The sequence below is a fragment of the Nesoenas mayeri genome (genome assembly GCF_963082525.1).
Source record: "Nesoenas mayeri genome assembly, chromosome: 1".
In the NCBI taxonomy this organism is placed as follows: Eukaryota; Metazoa; Chordata; class Aves; order Columbiformes; family Columbidae; genus Nesoenas; species Nesoenas mayeri.
The window spans coordinates 69349042-69374689 of NC_137541.1; the positions used below are offsets into that span (position 1 = coordinate 69349042).

Consider the following 25648-nt stretch of genomic DNA (forward strand, 5'->3'; position numbering starts at 1 on the left):
CTCAAGGATGGATTTTGAGAGGTAAGAGGAAAGAGGAATCCACAGACCCTATGCCAGTGTCATTTGGGTCATCCTGAACTCACAACTCCCTTACAGCTGAGAATCAGTGTGGTTGTACAGTCCCCTCTCTCAACCGATGACAACTTCCAGCCCAGCACACAGCATACCAAAGTCACCACTTACAAAGAAAAAAAAAAAATCACTGAAGCTAAAAAGCAAGAAAAACAACCTTCTTTTTTCTTTTCTGACTAGCTTGTACAATCAGAGATGTTATTTCTCTACGAATAAGAAAATTGTTATTATTTTTCTTCTCTAATCCATACTTCTCAAGAAACTGTGTTCATCTCTGTCCTTCACTGGGGAAAGCTTTGTAGTTTATCTCTCTGTGGTTTGAATAGTTTATGCCTGGCTGTTTAAGGGAGTTGAAAGAAACATTGTAAACGATCCAAAATTGTTTATGAAAAGAAGGTTAAAGGCATCAAGCTAGTTGACAATAGTCCTTCACATATTCGTAAAGGTAGAAATATGTGGAAAATGGGTTAAGGGGGCTGTGAACCTCAGTACTTCTTCAGTACTTACCAGTGGTTCCTACCATCCTTTAATACAGTTAGGAGACAAATCCCCCATTTGCTTTGCCTTGCTATATTAATCAAAGGATCAAGGTCCTTTGGATAGTGCAGTCTGAAGGGAAAACACTTCCCAGTGAAAAGCAAACACTTCTCTTCACTATTGGTCCAAACAAAACATTTAGTTTCACGTTAAAATAGAAGAAAATAATTCGGCTTATCTGTATATGAAAACTAAGTCAGCGTTGTGTCTAGATGATTAGAAAGGTAATTTTAAGAGGCTTTTGGTAAACTCAGACTTCTTATCAGCAATATCCCAAGTTTGCTCTTTGCTGTTGCAGTAGGACAAAATAACTCTTTAACCATCCAGTTCAATTTTAATTGTAGATAATAAATATTTTATGCAAAATATTTTGGCCTATTATCCCATGTAAATACAAGGTTTTAAAATAATAAAACATTCTGAAATACTCCTAGAAGGGTCACGAATTTCCATTAGTGATTTCTATTATGCAGAAATTCTGTTGATTGCTATCTGTTCCAATAGTCAGAAATGTTCAGGTACGTTCATAGAGATGCATCTGCAAGATCATCAGACTCTCAAAAACTGACACATGAATGTCCTCTCCAGAGCCTTCATATGGAACAAAAAACCAAAACAAAACAAAACAAAAAACCCACAACATAAGCAAAAATTCTAAATATTTTCATCCCATGCTCTTGAGAATACTAAAAATGCACCAATGTGTTCAGTTCTTCATAAATTAATTCCCTGGATGAATGGGGAGAGTTTAATTTTAAGTACAAACTCACAGGAGATTTTGATCCAAAAAGTCCGTTTCTTGCCTATGATCAAAAGGTTACTGCCCATGAATTTTGATGGAGTTGCTTTAATGCGATGTAAGCATGAAAAGCTAAATAATAAAAAGCTGGAGGGGGGCTATGCAAAGTTTTTCTTTTATACTTAGCTTTAGAAACTTAAGAAAAGCTGTATCACTGATATTAATTAACAGGCATACATTCTTAATGGCAAAGTTACAAAAAAAAAATCCCCAAAAGCCAGATATTAAAATGGGTCCTAGATCACTAGTGAGACACAGGACTTTCACTTCTTCAGTTTACAGTTACCACAAGAGTTTAGTCACGTGCATTTACTAATTTCAGCTTTGCTGGATCTATGTTGTTGTGGCCAGCCTCCATCCTTCTGGTTTCCTTTACTGACTTATATAAAAAACCAAAATGCATGAGATAGAGTTTACTTTGAGTTAAGCACCATACACCTTCTTCTCTGGAGTCAAGCTCATCTACTACCATCCCATTCAGAGACTCCAAACTAAGAGCAGCAGAAAACTTCTGATGGCATTATTTAATAGGCCACGGCTCCCCACTCTTCTGCTTTCAGACACTCAGACCATCAGGCCACTTGGATGCTTGGCTATAGCCAGGCATGATTCATGAACAGCAACACAGCAGTCTGCCACACTTCCCATAACTCCGCTTTTCCTTTTCTACCAGTAGTGCAGCAGCAGCAGAGGCCTCTTGGTTTGGCTACGCTTGTGTACTCACAATCATCTTGGAATTTTTCCTAGCTCTTTATTTTTCTGACTTGTTTTCTAATGAAAATATATTGACGTTTTGCAACCTGCTCTGGGAAACAGCTGCACAATTCAAAGTCTCCTCCACCGCATCAGCTCTGGAATGTGCTCTATCTTATCATTTATTTTGGCAACAATAACTCCAACATTTTTTTATTTGCATATCAATAAGTCTTTTCTGTTCTGCTCATGGTTTTTTTGACTCTTGATAACTGCTGAATTTCTAGTCACACTGTATTAAATTAAGGTACAAGTCCTCAGTTTTCATTCCGAGCTAACAGACTCAGAAGTTGAGTGCAGAGCTTTCCATTAAAATCAAAGGGAAATTCTTCACTGAAATGGAACGTGTTTTCCCTCACAACTGGGGTGACTTAAGGGCACGTGCACAACCAGTTACCGTGGATCAGTTGGCGGGCTGAAACGTATCCAAAACTACCTAATTTTTCCTAAAATGCATGCTTCTACCTTTGTACAGACATATATGAAAGATTAAAGCATTTAAATTGTGCTGTAGATTTATCTTGTACAGGAAAACAGTCATTTAGACTAGAGTGATGCATTTCAGTTAAACTAAACCTACGCAAGAGCAGGCAAACTATTGCCCGGCACGCAGCTGCAATCTACCCATTTTTTGCACGTTACACTGATACAGCGTTGAATTATTTCCCCCGGATGGCAGCTGGGCGCGGCAACGGAGCATCCCCGCACCGAGAGCGACGCCCGTGTCCGGGGCGCGCGGGGCCGTGGGTGGGAAACCACCTCCAGGGAAACCCCGCACCGGGCTCCCCCGCATACCCTGCCCAAGCCCCGGCGGGGGTTTGGGGAGGGGGGGAGGCCGCTCCCGGGGCGGGGCGGGGCGGGGCGGGGGCAGGTGCGGGACTGTGGAGAGCGCAGGTCATTGGGCGGCCCGGCCGGGGCGCGGTCCGGGGGCGGGGAGGGGGCCGGGCAAGGGGCCGGGCAGCCGCGGGAGGGGACAGCCCGGGAGAGAAGCAGGAGAGACGGATTTAAGGAGTGGTGTGGGGTAGAGGTGTCCCAGCTGCGACCGTCCTTACCGTCACCATGCCTGTCAAAGGAGGCACCAAGTGCATCAAGTACCTGCTCTTCGGCTTCAACTTCATTTTTTGGGTGAGGGACCTGCGCCTGGCCCCAGGGGATCCCCCGAGATGGAGCCTGGGGCGCAGCGGGGCTGTGCCTCTTCCCTCGCTCCATGCCCGGCGCAACCCTACGGGGCTGCCTGGGAGGTAGCCATGGGGAGGGCAAAGTACTGGGAGTGGTGGTTTGTTCGGGTTTTTTAGTTGTTTGGTTTTATGCCGGTTTTCTTACTTGTTTTCCACGCCTTCCTCTTCTCCAGGCAAAGGGGGTGAGGTGTGCCTGGCCCTGCTCCCCCACCTTGACTCTCCAGGGCCTTCCCTGCCGCTCCCGGGACTTCCCGGGGCGGTCGCTGTACGCTGTACCTGTCTGCGGGAAGGGCGGTGGCAGCGGCGGCGTCTCCGCGCCGCTCTCCCCGTCGCCGGGCGGGACGCTCCGGGCGGGCGCCTCCTGCCCCGCGGGGCCCGGAGCCGCCTGGTCTCGGCGGGATGGGCGTGTCCCCGGGCCAGTCACAGGGGGGATGCGGCGCTCGGTTACCTGTTGCGGTACTAAATGTGCTGCCTGTCAGGTACTCGGCGGGAGGTGCCTAAGTGAGATACGTACCCATCTTATACTGCGTGTCCTGCCTGATAGCGTGTGCAGGGGATGTTAGATGTGAAGGTAGTTTTTCCCCTCAGCAGTACATACAGTGCTCCCACAGAAACTTTCCTTGCGGTTTGTACTCCTCAGTAGCTTTTTTTTGGTGTGAAGTCTGTAACGGAGGATGCTGAGCTGATTCCTGACAAAGTACACTTGTGGTCACTGTTGTCATGTATGTGAACTCAGCTTGGTAGGAGACTCAGCTGAAGCCATGGCTTCTACCTCAGATCTTCTAGGCAGCATCTTGTAAAGAAAATCCTAATATAGTTTTATCTGTAGGAGCACACCACAAGTGAAAATTGTATGTCCGTTGTGGTTTCTGGCCTGGCTATCTCTTGTTTGCCAGGCAGTGTCAGAAAGTGTGGCTTAACTAAGAGGTTATGGCTGCTTCTCAAGGACTTGGACAATGCTAAATTCAGACGTCCATACCCCATCTTATGGAAAAGTACAGAGAGAATGCAGTACAACTGCCTGTGTGCCTAATGTATAGGTGTGAAGTGTAAGATTCAAAAATGAATTTTCTCTTTGCTGTCTGCTACAGTGGAGAAATACATCTGTGACTCCTTTTCACCCTTTGATGTGGAGAAATTAAGTTGGAGCTGTGGCAAGAAACCACTTCTGGAGTCGGTTACAGTTTTGCACATGGGATGACTAGAAGATGCAATAAAGTGCTTGTGACCTCTCAACTTAAAAATGTGTTTCCATAAGTAAGACAGTGGAACTGGGCTGCAATTGAGGGAAGTTGTGCAAGGGAACTTAACAAAGGCACAGAAAAGCACTTATTGCCACCTGAGACTCACTGGGAGGTTGAGCAGGGGGGTCATATTTGGAGGGTTATTGGTGGTAAGAAGAAAAAGTCTAATGACACACTGGCTGAAACCTCTGGGTCAGTAAAGTGCTAAACCTCTTGTTGAAACAGGAGGAAATAGGCATCATTTGCTTTGTGGTTTTGTATATATATTTCTTAAAGCTACAGACTTTGTACAAACTGTTTTATAGTACAAGAATGCTTGTTGTGGGAAAGGCATTGCCTCAAAAATGCTTCCAATGTTAGCACTGCCATTTTGCTATCTAGGGCACAGGGCTGAGAACAGGGAGTGGCTTTTCATTTAGCTTGGGAGGCATCTGTTGCTTGGGGCTTTCATGGTAAGAAAACTCTGACGCTTTATTTGCACATTTGAGTGCCCAATAAGCATAGATGCAAGCTTGACCTCTTAATGGAGTGGAGGGGAGGAGGAGTTGGGATTGTACCTCCTCTAGGTTGGTGCTGCTGCCCAGAGGAGCCATGAGGGTGCATCTCTTTGAGTGTCTTCCCCAAGCAATGGCTTTGGTCACTTAAACACAGCAAGGATGCGAGGAAAAGAGGAAGAGAAAGAAGGGCTAAAGGAAGATAAATGCTTCTTTTTGGGGTGTCCTGGCCATGAGCTGGAAGCACTGAGAGGCAGTAAATGCAACAGCTGGGGTTAGCCGGGGTTAAGTGTGTTTGTAGACCAGCCGGAGGAGTCCTTGGCTCTTGGAGTTCAGTATATGTATCTGTGCCCTACCAAAACTGTCGGAGGGGAGTTTCAGTTATGGTGTTACTGAACTTCATGTCCTGTGTGGAGGAATAAAGTAGCAATGTCTTGGGCTATTTTAGGCTTTTAGGCTTCAATGCACAGTGTAAAGAGAAGGTGTCTTGGGGTAGGCAGCACTAGAGGACAGGGACAACCCTGGTATGAAAGAAGGCTTTGATATTATTACATCAGAGATGTGAGAAGTCCATTAAGTACTGGAAATAAATTGAGCAAAAATGTGCCTGAGTGCAATTTGGATTTTAAACTTGAAGGCACAATGAGTGATAGGCTCTTGGCCTTGGAAACATGTACCCCCCACACCCCTCAGTAGGAGGAACAAGCATTTTCTTGCTTCTGAATAGTCTGTGGGTGTGGTGTCCTATTTCCCAAGTGATACTCTGGAATGGTGACAATGATTTAGTTAGATTTAATGCACCTTCTGGAGCAAGAGAAGCTAAGAGGTCCTGTGAAGCTGTGATCAAATTTACACAGTACCTCCTTTTTCTAAAATAAGTTGCCTCAGAAGAATAGGTGAGAAGTTTAAATGGTCTGCAGCAAACCTGCATGTATTTGTAGATTGCATGTTAGGTGGCATCTATTTGCCTCCATTGGAGACTTGAGTGAGGGCAAGAGGAAGCAGCAAGAACAAAACAGCTGGATATAGCAGGCTATTAAAAAAAAATTGACAGACTCTCAAATAGTTGAAGCTGTGTCCAAAGGTGATATAGGTTTGTAAATGCTGGTGGATTAAATACAAAGATATAATAAGGCCAGCCAAAAGAAAGCTTTAGGTATAACTTGCAAAAGCAAACCCAGGTAACACATTACTCTTCAGTTACATTAGGACCAGTGAGCTTTCAGGGAGTCCATACAGACAGTAATGTGTCCAGGCATAAAAGTGCGTTAAGAGTGAAGTGCTGTCGGACTTTCTCTTACTGGATGTGGTTGGGGAAAACCTTGGGATGTACTTTTTTTTTAAACCATCTTTGACTCTAATTCTCTCACAGGCTTGAATTTACTTGTTGGTGTAAAGGTGGTGAAGAGCAGGTGCTGATAAGCAAACTTATGAGGGTCACACAACATTTACTTCAGAACTACAAATGCATTTTGATTAGGTAAAACCTCCTGTTCACCACTTACCTCAGTGCCAGAGGGCTGGAATGCAGTGAATTTGAGGCTTTTTTTTTTTAATGCTATTCTACGTTATGTAGAGCGTTGCACACATGGTGCCTCTGGAGTAGGCAGAGGAGAGGACTCTTTAAGAATAATAAGTTTGTGTACAGATGGAGATATGACATTGGGGAAGAGAGAATGGCTACTGTAAGGGGAATTCAGACTTCAAGAAGCTGTTAATTTTGAAGCCTTCAGAAACCCAAGTTTTGGAGAGAGAGAGTGTGGTGGTTAGTGGTAGTTCACTTTTTCAGTGTCTCCTGGAAACCTCAAAGCTCTTCGGGAAACTAAGCAGTACTAGAGTAAGAACCTGTAAGGAATGAATTGCTGACTGAGGAGAGGCATGGCTGAGATGAGGTGGAGCTCTCTTGCGGTAGAGAGAACCAGCAGAGCTGGTATGCAGGAGCAAACTGTGTGGTGCTCAACACAGCCCCACCTAATCTGAAAATGCATGTAAAGTAACACTTCATTGCCTTAGCGGCATCCAGTATTCAGAGTGATGAAGATGAGTGAATGCTGATGTAGCAGGCTATGTGACAAGATGGTGTGTGACACTTGCCAAAGGTAGGTATCTAGTAACATGTGGGAGGAAGGAGCAGAAAGTAGCCTGGAGATATGAAGTAGTTGGATCAGGAACACCCACTGCCAAAGGGATGAAATCTTGGGAGAAAAGGGTCTATGGTAGTTTCATGAAAGCATCAAGTGGGTACTCAGTACCAGCAGATAAAAACCTGCTTCAGAAGTGAAGAACCTAGAGAAGCAGAAAGATGGTGCCACTGCATGAATCCGTGGTGTGCTGCTGTCTTGCAATGCTGTGGGATGCTCTGGTCTTCTGTCTACCTTGAGAGGAACATAATGGAGCTTGGTAATGTTTGGGAAAGGAAGAAGAGATTTTCTGTTATTTGGAACTGTTGAGTGAATTTGGATTCTTCAGCCTGGAAACATGCTAGAGGTCTATAGTATCACAATTGGCCAGGTATTATAGTCGGTAGGGCTTGATTGTATCAAAAGAGTCAGTGAACAAGAACAGAAGAGTATTTAAGTATGAGAAGATGAAGTTTTGGAAAATGCTGTCATGGTGCTTTCTCCCCAACATGTACTGTGGAGCATACAGTTCAATGGCTAACTAATGCATGTAGTGTTTGGCAGCCCTCAGTTAATTTTTCCAAAGGTACAGTCTGTCTTTGCACAACCTGTAAGTGCTCAACATCTAAAGTGGGAGGTTAGTCCTGGGAAAGGCTGCTGTCTGCCCGATTCTAATAGCCCTCCTGAAGAGTCCCCTTGTAGGATGCTGTACTAGATTATGAAGGTAACTGGTCTGATGGCTTTTCTCCAGTTGGTAAGGCCAGACCAAGCATACATCTCCTAGCATGATATCCTCCAAAACTTTTGGCACTCCAGAGCTTTGGTTAAAATGTGCTTGTGGCCTGAATGGCAGGTATGGGGGGTTGTGGGTCATTGCTAGAAATGCTTGTCATGCTTCTGAAGTCTGAAGCACTGCACTCATCTCTAACTTGTAGAGAACCATTTTACTGTCGCACTGTAATAGATGAGTAAGTTACATCATCCAGTCCCTTCTCAGAAGGGTGGCTGCCTTTTGCCTTCAGTTCAGGTATCACTGCAAACACTAGGTTCTTCACTGTTGTTGTGCTTCTTTGGTAGGGCCGGTGTGTGTCCACCTTGGTTTACCTACTGTTCTTCTGTTTTGGGATTACTGGCCCTGGCATCTTTGGCATTGTCTGTAATGAAAGCTGTACCAGTTTAGGTCTTTGCAAGTTTGTGGTTGGCGAGGGAGGTGTTGAGACTGATACAGAAGTAATATTAACATTTTTCTACCAAGCTAACTCAAGCTTGGCAAGAGGTCAGTGGAAACATCACATTATGTGCCTTACACCTAAGTGGTCCTGCCAAAGCTGTTTTTGAACAGCCTTGGTGTCAGCACATGCTTAATTATGTTGAATTGTGTAATGAGTGACTACCTCTAGCTGAGCTCCCCTAACTTGCTGAGTTTGCTTAGTCTTGTTGGCCCTGGTGACAAAATCTTTTCCTAGTAAAAGTGTTGGCTGCTCTGAGCAACTTGCTGTGTGTTGGGGAAGCACCTGGCATAGCTGTGCATATGGAGCTTGTGCCTGTGTATTGTCCCCACAGACCTTCTGATGCTGAACAAAAGCAAGGGCTTGCCATTGTTAAACTTAAATGCTAAGTTTTTGCCTTGTGAATTTTGTGGAATGTGAAGACATCTGCTAATATTTGTAATCTCATTATTATAGGCAAAGTGCTGTAGCATACAGTCAGAGTTCATGTTGAGTCTTTGAGCAATGATTTTCTTGCTTCTTTACACTACAAGGCAACTGTCTTGTCCTGGCTCTCCACACTTCAGAGTGACTTGTGTTATGTAGATGTGCATTTGTCTGTGGGAATGCCTGCTAAAGTAAGATTAGGCCCGCAGGGCTCTTTTCTGTAACTTGAAGATACCTGTTCTGAGCCATAATTTCATCTGCACATGCTGCACCAGGAACAGCCAGCAGCAATTTGGTGCTCTGCCTTCTGCAGAGGGTTTTCCCTCTTCAAGTGGAGAAGGGGACTTGCAGGATGGCCAGGAAAATATGCATGTGTGTTTGTATGTATGTATGCACACACACGTACAAAAGGAACAGAAATCAGTTGCTGTTGCCCTCTGTAATCAACTGACTTAGTTGCTGACTGCAGCATATGAATCAAAATACTGCTTGGGCTCAGCTCAAAGTAGTTTAACTCTGGTAAGTGCTGTGCAGTCAGGAATGGAGTTGAAGGGTGTTGCCTTGAGAAATTTGATGTGAAGCTACTTATAGTTAAAGTTCTAGCAACGCTACCTCCTATTTGCAATTTAAATTGCAAATGTAGTAGACTGACTTCTGAATAGGAACTTGTATGAAATGGGCACTAATCTTGGCGGTCGTTCAGGAATTCTGTAACGCTGCTCCTACTGTACTGGAGCACCATTTTATTACAATAAATGCTGTGACATTAACTTAGCCCACAACATTCTTGAAACTAGCTTAAGCAGAGAGAAAAATACTTCCTTTCCCATCTACTTTTTTTAAAGGAGTTTGGAAATAGCTGCAGTTTCTTATATAACTGCTAGCACTCACTGCACATCTGTTATGAAAGCTTTTTTTTTCAGAAGTTTGAAAACCTGTGCTGTTGTGGATAACACTAATCCTGTAATTAAGGGTTTAAAATAATGTTGAGTTTCACTGGTACTTGCTGTTTATGGGTTTTTATTTATAGAGTACCAGCAAGTAACAGGACAGAAACAGGCAGTTCATTACTGCTAGTAATGTCCTCAGTTTCTTTGCCTATGTGCTTTGCAACATCACGTATATGGTCTGGGCTTCGTTAATCCACTGTCTTGCACAGTGAGGAAAAAGTTAATTGTCTGACTTATGCAGATCTGAGATTTTTACCTGATTTTTTTTACCTGTTTATGAGGTGAAGGGAAGAGAGTGGCTTTTTCATTGTACTTATGGCACACCCTGGGTAAAACTCATGCAAGGAACAGTCATGTAGAGCCTGACATAGCTTTTTTACTTCAAGAAAAAATAATTAGTAATGGTAATTCTTTAGGTGCAATGCTGAGCTGACAACACAGAAAGTAGCCTTTATTTTTGATGAGCTCTATTTTCATATATTAACCTACTTTCTGCTAGAGGTAAATGCCATGAACTTGAACTGGACACAATATTCCAGATGTGGTCTCACCAGGGCAGAGTAGAGGGGAAGGAGGATGCTTGAGGGAAGTGTCCCCGCTCCCAAAGCTTTATCTGCCAGCTGTAAGGACTTGATAACTGCTTGGACCTTGAGCCCCTTGAGAGGTGGTTCTGTCCATGAAAAGGTAAAATGCTGTAAGGTGTCTGCAGCAAGTGGGGTGCTTGCCTGGGGACTGTGGCTTTTCCAAATGGATCAAAGTGACAAGGTCAGAAGGGACTGAACAAAATGGTCCTTGCAAAGTAGTGGTTAAACCTAAAATAAACTTTCTAGCCTCACAAAGTAGTGTCATGTACTACTGTATCATGGGATATGTTAACAGAAATTAGCATTTCTAGTTTAAAAGGCTTAAGCTTTTAATGTCTTTATACCTCTATCATTAAATCTTGTGATTCCCTGTGCAAGTCTACTGCTAGAAGACCATATCTGTGAAATGTCAGGTATTAAAGAAAAAAATGGCAGAGGAAATTGCTTGATAGCATGCCTCAGCCATGAATGCTCCAAGTTCTTGCAGGAGCTAGTCAAGTATGATGGGGGAGGAAGGCAGAATATTCTGTAAGACTTCTGCCTCCAGGATAGATAGGTTGTTTCTCCTCTCAAGTATACAGTGACTGCCTTCTGCAGAGGTACAGATCCTTTGTCAGCATCTCTTGTCACATAGAAGGCTGAAAGAAAGCAGGCTGTCAAAGATAAATAAGGGTACACATCCTTAGATATGCTCAGAGACAAAACAATTTAGTTTGCAAGGGGGAGACCAGACCAATGGAAAAGGATGGCTTTGGAGAAGGTACTTGTCAGAATGGGAGGCTGGATGGGTGGGAGGAGGGAAGTCCTGCACAGGAGGCTCACTAGAGAAGGTAGAGGGCTACATAAGAAAGGAAGACAAACCGAAAAAGCTGTTTGTGGTTTGGTTTGGCTTTTTTTTTTTTCTCTGTTGCAACGAAGATACATTTAAAAAAAAAAAAAAGACGGACAAAAGCCTCCATAGGATTAGAGGATGAATGACCAGGTGTTTTTATCCTTGCTTAGTGTATGTCCATTGCAGCTATAGGATAGGGATGAGTCAAGTAGAAATGTGCTGGGAGCTGTAAAATGCTTAGTAGTGGTTGGGAGAAGCACAAAGAAGCTGCGTTAGCTTGAGCAGAGCATTGGTAGCATACTTGAGCCAGGACATGCTGTTACTGGAAAACAGTTATCATAAACTTTTCCAATACAGTGAGTGAATAGTACCCCTTTGACTTAGAATTTTGGTCAGATTGATAAAACAACTGTTTCCTGAGTTGCCTTTCCAATACTTGTTACTGCAGAAACATACTTCTTACATGTTTCATAGCACACAAACCTGCTCTTTTAGTTTTGTAGATTATTGCACACAGAGAGGGACTAGCTTCAAGAAAAGTTTCATTCTTTTTCTGTTAAATTTCTTTTTCAGCACAGGATAGACTTAGAAATATCCTGTTAGTCAACTCCTATGACAAAATGGGTCTGTTGGTCTGTTACATTGGGAAAACACTTGGATTAAAAACCTAACAACCAGCTCTTTCGGGGATCTGCTTCCGTGCAGCCCAGACAAGGGGTGCTTGCACCTCTTTCCGGGGGAGGAAAAAGACTGCTACAAAAACCGCCCCAATGTGGCTGCCAAAACCTCCTGTCACAGCACTGGTGAGCGAAAAGGTGGCCACATACCAGCCTCCGGTGTGCCAGATTGGTCTGAGATGCTGCCAAGGTCAGTGCGTGCCTGTGGCGCTGTCCTTGCCTCTTCCTCTGTGCCCTAGTCTGTTGTTGTTTTGATGAAGACTCGAAGTTTCAAATTACTTTCTTGCTTTCTGCTTTAGAACTATTTTTTTTTTTTTTCAGTGGTCATTGTGGGTAGGAAGAGCACAAACCGAGAACACAAGTTTGTTTTCCTTAAGAAACTGAAACAAAAAAGTCTCTTTTTCTTGCAATAAAGAACTGCATTTTTTTTCTAGTTCACCATGGGGAGAATCATCACTTTACTTAATCCTACAGTTTATTTAGTGATGTGGAGTAGTTCACTGACACCAAGTATTATTGCTCTTCCATGATCCCATAATAAGTATCCTGCCTCTCTGTGATCATAACTTTTTTTCACAGGATGACTGTTTTCCCAAGGGGAAAACATGACACTTAACCCTTCTATCATCCCAGTTAAGTTCATTTTTTTTAAAAGGAAGTATGTCAGTTCTCCCTGGTGTTAACCAGTTTGTTTCTCAAAGAGGTTAACAGAGCCTTCTGCTTTGCTTGGACTTGTAAAATTACCTACATGACTGTAATATGTCTTAGAGTTCCTTTACAATATGAGTACTCTGGCTTTAAAGGTTTGCTGAGGGATCAGCTCTTGGTTTTAGTTTTACAGACCTTTGTGTTGTGCTTCATTTGCAGCAATATTCTGAGCTCTCTGACGCTGAGGCTTGTCAAACCAGAAACATGGGTAGATGCAGACAGCTGGGTGAGCTGGGGCTTGTGACTTTGCAATTCATTAGTTCCTAGGAAAACAAGCAAAGACTGCAGCTTTCTTCTCCTAATGTTCCAGATCTGGATGCCTATAAAAGCTGAACACTCTGACTCAGGAAAGAGAGTCTCAGAGTATTACTAAGTACTGGGTGACTTAACTGTAGGCTGGAAGCAGTGTGTGAGTTTTTCCATCACTAAGCCCTCCTGGGTTTTGGACTGAAGTGAGATTGCAAAGGCTTTTTTCAAGTGATGCTGTAGCAGTGAGCATGGGTAGAACAGCAATCCTTCTTTCTGCCAGTCCCACTCTTGCTCCCCTCCCCCTGGAGTGCTGCTGCAGCACAGTAGATTGAAATAGTAACTCTGTGGTGACATACTGCATACTACACCAAGGTTCTTTGGCCCAGCTGAAAACTCTTTTGTCAGGATAGACCAAACAAGGAAGCAGCAGCTATGTGCAGACTTGATTCTTGCTACATGCTTTGGGGTGTGTAGGCACAGGTTTACTCAGACACCAACAAAGTGCCTTTTGCATATGTCTGGAAAACTCCTTTTGGGTTTGGCTCTTTATGCATTGTGTATCACTTCATCTTTTTCCCAGCTAAAACCCTGCAGCTCCTCTTTGAGACAGGCTTGGGAGTCAGGTGCCTGCTATACAAGAACTGCTGGTTTTTCTGGCACAGCTGGTGACTTGCTTTTCTTCACTGATACCCAAGCCCTGTAGCACACCAGTGAGGATGCATTCTGCTGACAAGCTACAAGGGACATACCTTCCATTAAACCCTCACTTAACTCCATCCTTTTTGTCCTGTGGAAGTCTTCAAAGCTTTATTCTTTTTGGTAAAGCAAGCCTTGGAGGTTAGCAAAGACATCCATGGCCAGCAGAGCTACGCCTGCTGTCAAGGAATGCCAGTAATCCTGTGATGGGGAGAAAGGGCCCTTGGGCTCTCTGTGAGGAGAATGTGGGGCTGGGGCAGTCTGGCTTCATTTCAGGTGCTTTCTGTGGGGATTCCTTCCATATTCTCACTGAAAATTAACTTTCTAAAGTAAACACTTTCCAGTTTCTTGGAGATGAATCAAGAATGTTGTTCCCTCCTAGAAGGAACTACTTATCAGAGATAAGGCTTTGTCTCTTTTTCTTATCATATATGCTTTGCCTAACCCAAGCTCTAGACTTTCTGAACTTTTCTCACTCTTAAGTTTAATTTTTTTGTCTGTTGCAATGTGTGGCATTTCTGTCCTCATCTCACTTTTGTAGAGATTTTTTTGATAGTTAAATAGTCTTAAGGGCTGAAAAGCATGGTCTCCAGCTTTCTAGTTTGTCCTTGTTTCTTTTTTTTTTTGTTCCTGCATGCAACCTGACCCCAGATTTTCTTTTTAAAACAAGGAGGTCTTGGCCTGTTCAAAGCAAACTACTTGCATTTGCTGTACTCTAGTGCAATTCCCTCTTTTTTGCAACACTTCTCCAGTGCCTTCTGCTAGATGTTTCATTCAGAACCTAATTTATACACACAATGAGACTTAATCTTGAGACAAAAATGGCAAAAAGCCTACCTCATGCAATAGTAAAGACCAAATATTATGTTTTTATTATAACTATATTAAGAAGAAACCTCTTGTCAAATGCTTGTAATTGCAGATGGAGGAAACGTACAGTGGTAAAACTGATCATTGAGCTCTGTGTACTCAAAATTCTATCAATCATATTAAAAATGGTACTGCAAAGGCCCTATTATGGCTGAAATTCATTATCATGCTTTTGAGTAGAGGAGTCCAGTCTCTTGCTGCAAACACAGACACTGATGTTAAAAGGAATCTGGAGGCACACAGGCGGTGATGATAATATAATAAAACTAAATATTATCTACAATTTTATTGTGCCATTCCAAATCAGCACAGAGCAGTGTTGCTATTTCAGCAGCCTCTATTTTTCTCTTCCTATCAGTGTGGTCACTTATTGGATTGTTTTTATCCTGTTTTGTGAAAAAAGAGCAATCTTTCTAAACTCTATATTGCAGTGCACTGAACACTTAGTAGTCTGTTTAATACACTAAAACTTTTAGCTGACCTCACAAGGTGCTTTTTCCTTATGGTACACTTGTGAAGATTTAAGATCACTAAGCCATACAAGGTCATTACAGTCATTCAGAATAAAACAAAGGGTGGAGGGATCAGTGGAAATATTGACACTTGGCACTTTGGTAAACCTTGGGTATTTTCAGTAAGAAAACAAGAATGGCATTGTTCTCCTGTGGCATTGTAGTTTAATATGTAAATGTATCTGTCAACAAGATGCCTCAAGCCAGGAAATAAGTTTGTTCTTTGGTATCCCCATCCTTTTATGCTGGTTATTTGTCACCACCTCTTTAAATAACAAAGCTGTATCCTGTGTCTACTTCTGATGTTGTTACTAATGCAAGAGTGAATGCGTTAATTGGTATTATTTGACAAGGTTTACTTGTTCTTACAGCTTGCAGGAACAGCAGTTCTTGCAATTGGACTATGGCTTCGGTTTGATTCACAGACCAAAAGCATCTTTGAACTGGAATCCAACAACACTACATTTTACACAGGTAAGCAAGGAAATGGCTCAGGGTGATAGATCACACTTGTGCCCTGATTTCCCTACTGCCTAGAAACCTTCATCTTCCTCAAAGGCTAAAGACAAAATGGCTGTAAACAGCCTCAGTGGGGCAGAGAGTAGCTGCCTCTGGCAGGTGCAGGGGACCAGACTCTGTTTATGAGGTGTCATGCAAGCAGCAGCGGTGTCACACCAGTAGTTTCTTGTCTCTCTATGCACTGTATATCACTTCATCTTTTTCCCAGCTTAAACTCTGCAGTTCCTCTTAGGGTGCTGTTGGGTAAGTGTTTTGTAATCCCAGGGACTCCTGGGAGATACAGAGGACATCTCTTCCTGGTGCTTCTCACAAGATGAGTCAGTGAAGTTTCACTCTAAACTAAATGAGTAATCACAGACGACATGAATAACTGATTTTTTCGCCCCAAAGTGACCAGCATAAGCTACCAAAAACCACAAGCCTATCGCCTCATCTCTCACAAGGAGTATACGTATTATTGTCTAACTCTTACAGCCCTTTGTATGCTACTTTATACTGAGTGCAATGGAAAGGATGCACAAATATCTTGATCTATATGAGCAACTGTTACAGGCAACCTACATCAACGTAGCTTTAGTTAGACCAGGTGGAAGTTATTCCTTAATATTATTTTGTTTTGCAAGATTACCAATTAGGGGACAAACATGTATATTCAGTTGGTAATTCTGTCATTGTAAGAGTTCCTAACTGAATTGGATTATATTCTAACTTTAAGTTTTTGGTCTCTACAGTCACTTTTAGGCTTTCATCTCTGATTTGTACCATCCTTATACCTACATTTCACATCCTTGTAGCACCTGGATTTGCCATGTCCTTATGGCATTACTTGTTAGCCATCCACAGCCTGGTTAAGTTGGTCTTTTTCTTGCCAAGGAAACTGTCTCTTTTGGTGAGCTATTTGACCTGTCACAACACCCAAACTGGTGTCTAAAGGATTGGTAAAGACTGTGTAAGGTATGCTAGTATGTGCAACTCATGTTTCAGTCTTATAGTACCAGGGTAGCCTATGCCTATGGGAAGTGATGTTAGGAATGACAAGTTAGGTTTGTTAGGAACCATAGTCTGGAATATAGAAATACATGTGTGACTTCCTGAAGAAGCCACAGGCACGCAGAGCGCTTATCTGTAAGAAAGCTTTTATTTCACCCTTGATGTGATGGCATGGTAGCAAACGGTGCTTCTTGCAGCTGCCACAAAGATTTCCAGATGCTTTTAACTGGTCCTTGGAAAGGGAACAGAAATCTAAACTTAGCCATTGAGCTGAATATTTAACAAGTCTTATTTTGGGTAGTCTAAACTATTTCACCTCCTAAAACACAAAGGTTTTATGATGTGATACTTCAGCTACTGACTGAACACAGCAAAACAATGAAATAAGCCTACTCAAAATCTCTGTAGGTTAAACTGAGTTTTAAGTAGTTTAATAGGAATTACTATTTAGACATATGTTTCTGGGAGTAGTTACTGACTGCAGCTTTCAATAGGAAGTTAAAGAAAAAAACCTGTCAATTTGCACCTAATAACAAAGCAAGTTACCTCAAAAGCTTTCTCTATGACTGAAAATAACTGAAACAAGAGGTTCTGATGTACTCTTCTCAAAATGGAAAAAGTGTAAACTGGGCTAAAAAAAAAAAAATCTGTGCCAGAATTTCCTGCTGATAAGAAAGGTCAGGCTTAATCACTTACATATGCTTAATCAAGTAGATGTTTATTTTAGCAGCTAATCTTTTTTGTTTGCATCTAGAAAATATCATTTGCAAATGCTTACCTATCAGTTTCTTCAAATAGTATCAATAGGGTCTCTGGAGGACAGTACTGTATTTTTGTCTATATTTATAGAGATGTCATTCTAATTCTACATGTGTTGTGCTGATTCTTTGTCTTATGTTTCACCAACCCAATAATGCTTTCCTGACATCCTTTGGGAGTGGTTTTCTTGACTACCTCTTTCTACTCTCACCAGCAGCTGTAATGCTTAAGCTGGCAGTTCCCAAGTCAAGGATGAGGGGACTGGGCATAAATGAAGTCTTGTAGCCCAGAAATGTGTGCCCTCTATGCTCCAACATTCTCACTATGCTTAAATTCTGGGCAGAATGGTCTACATGCTTCAGCCACTTGATATGGTTTGAAGAAGTACCTGCTTTTTCAAAAGCAGAAAATGTTGAGTTTCTTGTAGTTACAGAGGCTGTCAGGTTAGGCTCCTGAAGCATAGACTTGTACCACTGTGACTGGTGAAATAATTCAGTGTTTCTTGATGAAAGAGCACAGTAGGAGAGCATTAATGACATAGATTATGATGCCTTTTAATACCCATTCTCATAGAGTTAGCATGCTTCAAGAATTCTGTGGTGTTGATAAATCACTGGCTCCAGTGTCTCTAACTGCAGTGCATTCTTCAACTGACGATAAGTTTAGAACTTTGGCCTTGAGCCAGTTTTAAAATGTGTTTTACAATTTGTCTTAGAAAAATGGGCATGACAGGGCTATCTAAAACTTGTGAAACTGCAGTATTGGTGCACATTAATTGTTATAAGTTGAAGTTTTCAGTTTTCTGAATACATCTCAAGTTTTCAGCTGTGTTTGCTTGGAAAATTAAGCATAGCCCTTTTTCTTTTTTTCCTGGAACACCTCTCTAAAGAAACTTAAACCTTGGCAAAAGCTATAAATACTATTTGTGGAATATCTAATTTTATACCTTGCTGCTGAATTTTCAACTAGCCTGTATTCATGTCTGTTTTTCCCCTCCCTAGGAGTTTACATCCTTATTGGAGCTGGTGCGCTTATGATGCTAGTTGGCTTCTTGGGATGCTGTGGTGCATTGCAGGAATCTCAATGTATGCTTGGCATGGTAAGTATTCAGAGTACGGTTTAAATTTTTAACCGCACAATGAAGGAAGGAAGGAAAATGTTGCTATGCAGTTAAAGGGCAGCAGGCGCTAATTGTTTCGGCTCCACATGGACACCTACGTAATGCTAATGTGTTAAATATAGTTTCCATTTCTGGCCCTACATCCAAGTGTCCTTGTTGTATTTGAATACAGCTGACTTCAGGAGTTAGTGACATATTCAGACATTGAAGTATCGAGACTGAGTCTATGTGAAACAAAGCTAACATGTTCATGATCAATGCTATTTATTAAACAGCTTGTTCTGAACTCTGAAGGCTGTGCAATCTTTAATCTTTGAGACCAGAACTGTGGTATTTGATCCTTGAAACAAGCCTCTACTGTTCATAATCACAGGATGAGCTCTTCTAGTTGATAACTGCTCTGCAAGCCAATTATTGGAGAGCAACCTCATTGTTTTCAGAGTGGAGGGGCCAGGGAGTTTACTAGGTTCGTGCACATCTGTATGCTTCTGGAGCCACTCATCCAAATAACCAGAAGACTTAGTTAATAAAAGACTACTACTATAGTCAGTGAAAGAACAATTCCCCTTCTGTGTCATGGAAGAAGTTAATTTCATGTATTCCTTGCAAAATAATGCCTCTGGCCCTTTGAAGTTCTGAACAACTCTTTAAGGTGCCTTCAAATAGTAATGGTAGTTTGGACCTGGTAGTCAATTAAACACAGAGATGACACATTTCTTTTTTTTTTTTTTTTTAATGGGATATACAAAAAAGTGACCATTAGCTCTCTGGAAGCTGGTGACAAGCTAGGTATTAAGTAGTGACTCCTAAAGGAATAGGAATGACAAACCAGAGAAAAGAATTGATGTCAGGTGTTGTGACCTGGGCAACTTCAAAGTTTGAGTTAACAGGCTTTAATTAACAATGATCAAAAGAGAGGACTTCTGCTTGGAAAACACTGCCAGGCTTTCTGATGCTCCTGGGAAGAAGTGCTGACCCAGTGCAATGTGTCCTTTTTCTTAGTCTTACTGGTATTTCAGACCTCCAATCAGAACCTGGTTGAGTGACAATTCCCAGAAGGCTGAACACTGCAAACTGGATAAGCTTGCAGTTTCTATGTGTGATGCTGCTTTGTGGTGCTGTGGTCTTAATTAATGATGTGATCTTTCTTTTCTAGTTCTTCCTCTTCCTTTTTGTGATTTTTGCCCTTGAAATTGCTGCTGCAATCTGGGGATTTGCAAATAAAGAAAAGGTAGGTTACTCTTAAAAGTTGGTGGGGTGGTGTCATGCTGGAACAGGTTGCCCAGAGATGTTGTGGATACCCCGTCACTGGAAGTGTTCAAAGTCAGGTTGGATGGGGCTTTAAGCAACTTGATCTAGTGAGAGATCTCCATGCCTATGGGACAGGGGGTTGGACTAAGTGATCTTCAAAGGTGTCTTCTGACTCAAACCATTCTGTGACTCTCTGTATGCCCACAAAGTTAGTAGTCTACTGAAATCTATACCAGTACTAGTCAAATTCTGATTACCCAGGGGATTTGGGGGAGAGGAAGAAGATGCATTCTAATATTTAAAAATGAGATTCCATCAGAGAAGACAGAATCCAAGATGCTGTTGCATGCTAGAAATGCCCTCCAGGTAGTACCTGGCTGAGCTGTGAAGCAAAGCAGGCCATCAGTGAAGCTTTGCCATTTCTACATAGGAGCTGGGTCAGCTACAGGCTAAATGTTTTTGCATCTAAAACATGGCTGATCTGGGCTATGCTCTCACAAGCAGTCAAGATTCTGTCTTGTTTCAAAATAAGGTGCTTGGTATCCAGGGTTGCTTTACTGCTTGTATTACAACAGGAATAAAGCAACTTCTAGTGTACAGAAGTTAATAGGCAATATTTTGTGTAACCAGTGGGCAAAGACTTGGTTCTCTCACCCCTCCTATAAGCTATTAGTCTTGGAAAGGAAACAATCTTATCTGTTTAAGTGTGGCTTTTAAGGTGTGTACCAGTTAGGCTCACCTGTTCCAGGTGAGAAATGCTGTCCACCCTCTGTTTCCACCCTCTATTTCTACATCTGAAAAGGATGGGTATTGTAGGTTGTAGATTTTTTTTAATGACTAGCTCAGAATAAGTTTTCCATAATTAAGGTAAGACAGTAATATACTACATTTCTTTGTTATCCTATAGGTCATTGAAGAGTTAAAGGGCTTCTACAAGGAAACCTATGAAAAGAGATCTCAAGCAGGTGCCAGAGAAACCCTGAAGGCATTTCAAGTAGCTGTAAGTACATGGTTATACTTAAACCAGACAGTAATGCAGTTCGTTCACACTGTTCTCCATGTCACTGAGCCCTCTGCAGAAGTCTAATACCTTAAATACAAGAAACCAAAGGATTATTAGTAACGAATTGCAGAGAAGATATTTTTGTGTGGTATTAGTGAATTCAGTACATCTTTTTGTCCCTCTGAACCTCTGAAATGCATAGAGCTATTTTTGTTTTCTAAAACTCAGGAGCACCCTGAGAAACTAGACCGGTGATGTTGATCTAGAGGCACCATAGTGTGCATACCTGCATGTCTATGAGGTTACCTTTGTGTCTGCAAGGAGTACAAGCTGTCATCAAAATTAGCGTGTATATACTTAATGAGATCTAGCTCTTCCTTTCAGAAGTGTGGCCTTTAATGCAATAAAGGCTTGTTAAAATTACACTACAGCAGTCAAATTGTCAGGACTTCTAAGCAAATTTGCATAACGTCTGTAATAAAGCCTAATATAATCTAGTTCTCCTTTTTACCAAATACAGAACAAAAATAAAGATTATTTAACCTGGTTCTCTTTTCCTGTTTTCTCTTGTAGCTAGACTGCTGTGGTCTTAAAGGAGTGATTGAGCCACAGTACATGGACACCTGCCCAAAGAAGCCTTTACTCGAGGCGCTTTCTCAAGTGGTAAAGCATGACTTCATTTACCAACAAATCTGCCCCATGAGTAGAATGAGAAACATGTTTCTGATTAAACCCTTCTGGTCATGGGAAATTCCCATATCACGCTTAGCGACCTATCTCTATGATCAGTCCAGTTATGGAAAATCAACATATTGTTACTGTGGAAAGAACAATCAGGGTCAGCAGGAAACCTGAACTCGCATGGGAAATGTGTGGTCTCTGTGTCACTAAACTCTCTGGCGTGATGGAGAGCATAAGGCCAAAACTTCAACTCAAAAAAGAAAAAAAAAAAAGAGCGCTCTTCTCCTGACTACTACTATCACCAAAGCACCTTTTTGGTGCTACATGGGACCTATCAACTCCCCTTTTGGTTGGAGAGAAGTAGAGCACGGAGTAGAAGCAGGTCCCAAGTTTTGGCAAGAGAAGGGAGAGGGTACTAATGTATTCGTGGCGTGTTTAGGTGAGTCACTGTGAAGCCATTCTCTGAATCAGATTCCCCTGCTGAAATATTGCTGCAAAGGTGCCTGTATGCTGCACACACAGAAGAGGCACCTTGTATAGTTTCCAATTACCCCTTTTCCTGTTTTTCTTAAAACTGGCTTGTAGTCTTGCTTCATGCTCCAAGAAAGCCTACAGGGGTTTTCCATTGGAAAATAGGATTGTCATGATGCAGGAATTCAATTAATGACTTGATTTTTTTTTTTTTTCCACATTACTTGTGCTCTTTCTTTCACTACAGATGGTTTTGTGCCTTCAGATATCTGACCACATGAGATTTCAATCTATATTTAGACTATATCTTTAGTCTTGTTCATACAAGCTGCTGAGTTAGACTATATAGGAGTAGCTGAGGCAGTAGGCAGGTTTTATTATTTGTTTTTATTTTGCTAAGTGTGTTTTAGCTTCATCTGTTGACTTAATCTTGTGATTATGGTCTAGTCCCAACTGTAGAAAAAAGCCAGTAGATATATGGCAAAATTAAAGGGATATAATGGTGGACTGGACAAAGAACAATTAAAGGAAAAAGTTGCTTTCAGCACTTCACTGTGGTCTGCTGCTGGAATAAGTAGGACAGGAGTTGGGATGAGACTGACCAGGTGCCAGGCTCTTAAAGATTTATACCTCTGTAAAAGTTCCTTGTTCTTTTCCTTGGCTGCTATCTGTCTTTGGGGAAATGACTGTTCTTAAACTTTTTTTTTGTTGTTGCAATGATAATTTGTTGTCCTGGGAGCTTCAGACTGGAACCTTCATGAATCCACCTGTAGCCTAGGATGTATGCATGCAGCTCAAGAAATCCTGCCATTCCGATGCACCATGTGTTTGTATTGTCTACAAGATTACAGTAGTAATTGGAACTATCAAGAGTGGCTTCAAATCCATTTTGAGAAGGGCTGAGCAGTACAGAAACTTAAATGCTGACAGCTATAATAAGCCAAGTCTAGTACAGCTGCTGTTGGTCCTGATCTACCTGATCAGCCACAAGCAGTTGAGAAGGGAATCCTGCTGTAGTCAAGGTTCAGTTAAGAGGTTTAGGTACTTGAAGAGTAGATTTAAACTCCTCTACCAACTTTGTGCTGAAACATCCCTGTCTTACTTTAAAGATGTGAAGATAAAGGCCAGTTCAAAGAAGCTCTCAAAAGATGAGTCTTCATCTCTAGTGTAAGCACACTTAGTCAAAGGTGTAGCATCAGTCAGCAGACTTGAGCTCAAGCAAGCAGAAACAAACTGTATGTATCAAACACCAATGAACGCTGTTTCTTTTCAGCCTTGTCCTGATGCCATAGATGATGTCTTCAATTCAAAATTGAATGTGATTGGAGCAGTTGGCCTTGGCATTGCTGTAATAATGGTGAGTTTTCAGATTATTTAGAGGGTAGCCATATGGCCAAAGGGTACTTATGGCAGAAGTTTGAATGGTACCTGGCACAGCAGTCTGCAAGCCCATTCCATTACTGACAAGTACCAGCAGGATCAGGGTGTGTGCTATGGGGCCCCAAGGCAGTACAGTGGGTGGTGTGTCTTGAACCTCCCTGCTTCTGCTTTGGATTAAGATCTGCCTCCTTGTACTTTTAGCAGTGTTGTATTGGTAGTGTGTGCATATAAAGGGTGAAGATGTATTGGTTATGTTGCCAGCTTGCTTTTTAATCCTAATATCTCTTGGGGATCCTTGTGTTTCCTTTATAACAATTAGAGACTCTGCCAGAGGACTGAAGTAACAGTACTAGTGAGAAAATTCATGTTTGTTTTTATGACTTCTCTGGATGAAAGTATGACATTGATACAAATATGCTGGGAAGATTAAAAATTTCATAGGAGCTATGGCAGATCGGTCTTGAAGTATTGAGGGTGAGGGGAATTGGTGTGAATGGACTGAAATTTGAAGCTGAAGGGGCAGGTACACAAACTGCAGAATAATGTTAATGTGGCATCTGAGCCAGAAACAGCAACTATGCTTGTTCCTATCTTGACAGAACAATGTGTTTTGGTCCCCTGATTTCTAATGCATTTGTTTTCTTTACAGATTTTCGGCATGATATTCAGTATGGTTCTCTGCTGTGCTATCCGCAGAAACAGAGAAATGGTTTAAGAGCCAAAAACACAAGACTGCTGCACTATAAAAATCTTTGTCTTTAACTTTAGCGTTCTGAAAGCATTTCTAAAAAGTTATATATTTGTTACCTTTTTAATGCTTTACTTGGTACTGATGTAGATTTGCTTTTTATGTTATAGGTTAAAATGATAAAGGTATATCTGATTCAAAGACAAATATTGTACATAAAATATCTGACTTTCTTGAAACTTACATAATTTGGATGTAATTTATGTTGGAGACAATTTGATACTTAATAAAGAGTAAGATGTATTGTATGTTTTTGGGAAGAGGAGATTTTACTATGCTTATTTATCATGCTGTTTGCATAGCATGGATTTGAACTTGCATAATGTTATATCATTAGGGCTCTAGCATAAAGCAGCAAATACCTCCTATGCCAATGCCATACTTGAAGGGAATTCCAAGAAATGGAAAAGAGGGTCAGAACATGTTAGGGAAGGTACCACCATTCCTCCTTTCCTTGGGGTGTGTGAACACATCAGTTCTTAATTATATTCTTAAAAATTCTGCCGTAACATTTTTACTGTCATTTTCGTATGGGTGGCAAAATGACTGTCATACTGGTGATAGGCAGGCAGTGTCACTTTGATGCAAATAGGCTGGGCTCTACTCTGTAGCCAGCTTGTATCAGCCTGTCTGCTGATGTAACACTGTCCCCTGACATCTGACATGGGTTCAGTCCCTTGACAATGCAGATTCACATAGGGTGTGCTCACAGTGACTGGCTTTGTGCTTTGTTTCTCCAAAGCCAGCAAAGTAGTCTCAAGGGCTTTAGGCATGTATGCCAAATCTCAGGTTTCCAAGTGAGAGGAGGGAAAAAGTTGCATAGAAGATACTGTACAGCTCTGTGATAGCTGCTTGTAGCAGCAGCTAGAGCTGTGGCTATCCTGTTTCAGTTTAAAAGTAGGTATCAGAGAGCAGAGATATTACTGTGGAACCCATAGCTTAAAGAATTACCCATTTGTTCTGGACTTCTAATCTAAATAGCTTTGTGTTTAGTTTTGTTTTGCTTTTTTTTTTTCTCAACTATCTTCTGGTGGGGGCTGTCTATGGACTTGGGTCCTTACCACCAAGTTGATGTGCTATACCTGTATCTGGTGTTCCCCTGCTGAAGTATCTTGGGTATGTTCCTAGAAGCTTCTGGTCTTTGTCCTCTAGGTACAACAAATATCTCTTAGCAGTCCCTGCTTGTTCCCACCTTTCTCTTATAAGGAGTTTGGTATTTATTACGAGAAATATTGCAATTGTTGGGGGTTGGGCTCTGGCTATAGCACTGGACTAATGCAAGAATGTATTTCTCACCTTTGTTACATGTAGTCATTTGTCTAAGAAGCTATGCAAACCATACAGCTCTCCTCTGTAGTGCATCGCACTATTCTACATTAACAGGGCCGCCTTAAAAAAAGTCTGGGTTTCAAAAATGTCAAATGGTAATTATGCTTTTGTGTGCCTTACAGAGACTGAAATGATTCCAGAAAGGAGTTGATCTAATTTTGTTCCTTTGATATATGAGCCTGGAGGGAAAAATCTAATCTCATATGAGAATTTGAGACCTATCATGTGTCTGAGCATTGCCTGAGCTCTTACAGAACAGAGATGTAGCGTTTTTGTCAGCTGTGCAATCCTGGGCATGAGACTAAACCTGGCACCTGAAAAAGCTCAGGTGACTTGTTATCAACCATCATGAAAGTTTGTTGACTTCAGCTACCCTTGCTTTTATTGCTTCATATTGGTGCATGCATTCAAGCCACCAACACCTGTCTGTAGTGTCCAACACTAGCAGTGTTTGGAAATGTCTAAGA

At 41.8% G+C, this 25648-nt stretch overlaps 1 protein-coding gene across 1 annotated transcript; it reads left to right on the plus strand.

Moving 5' to 3' along the window:
- Positions 1-3148: 3148 nt before the first annotated feature.
- On the plus strand, positions 3149-24057 carry CD9 (CD9 molecule). The gene is made up of 8 exons (XM_080359253.1): positions 3149-3286; positions 15302-15404; positions 18200-18297; positions 19475-19549; positions 20477-20569; positions 21146-21235; positions 22998-23081; positions 23754-24057. Exons 1-8 carry the CDS (start codon positions 3221-3223, stop codon positions 23817-23819), a joined length of 675 nt encoding a protein of 224 aa, XP_080215379.1. The 5' UTR covers positions 3149-3220; the 3' UTR covers positions 23820-24057.
- The last annotated feature ends 1591 nt before the right edge of the window (positions 24058-25648 follow it).

Bases quoted from the DNA above. Each gene is read 5' to 3' on its own strand.
- CD9 (XM_080359253.1), top strand. From the start codon at position 3,221: ATGCCTGTCAAAGGAGGCACCAAGTGCATCAAGTACCTGCTCTTCGGC. The intron at 3,287-15,301 runs GTGAGGGACCTG...TTGTTCTTACAG, and splicing joins GCTTCAACTTCATTTTTTGG to CTTGCAGGAACAGCAGTTCT. The intron at 23,082-23,753 runs GTGAGTTTTCAG...TTTTCTTTACAG, and splicing joins TTGGCATTGCTGTAATAATG to ATTTTCGGCATGATATTCAG.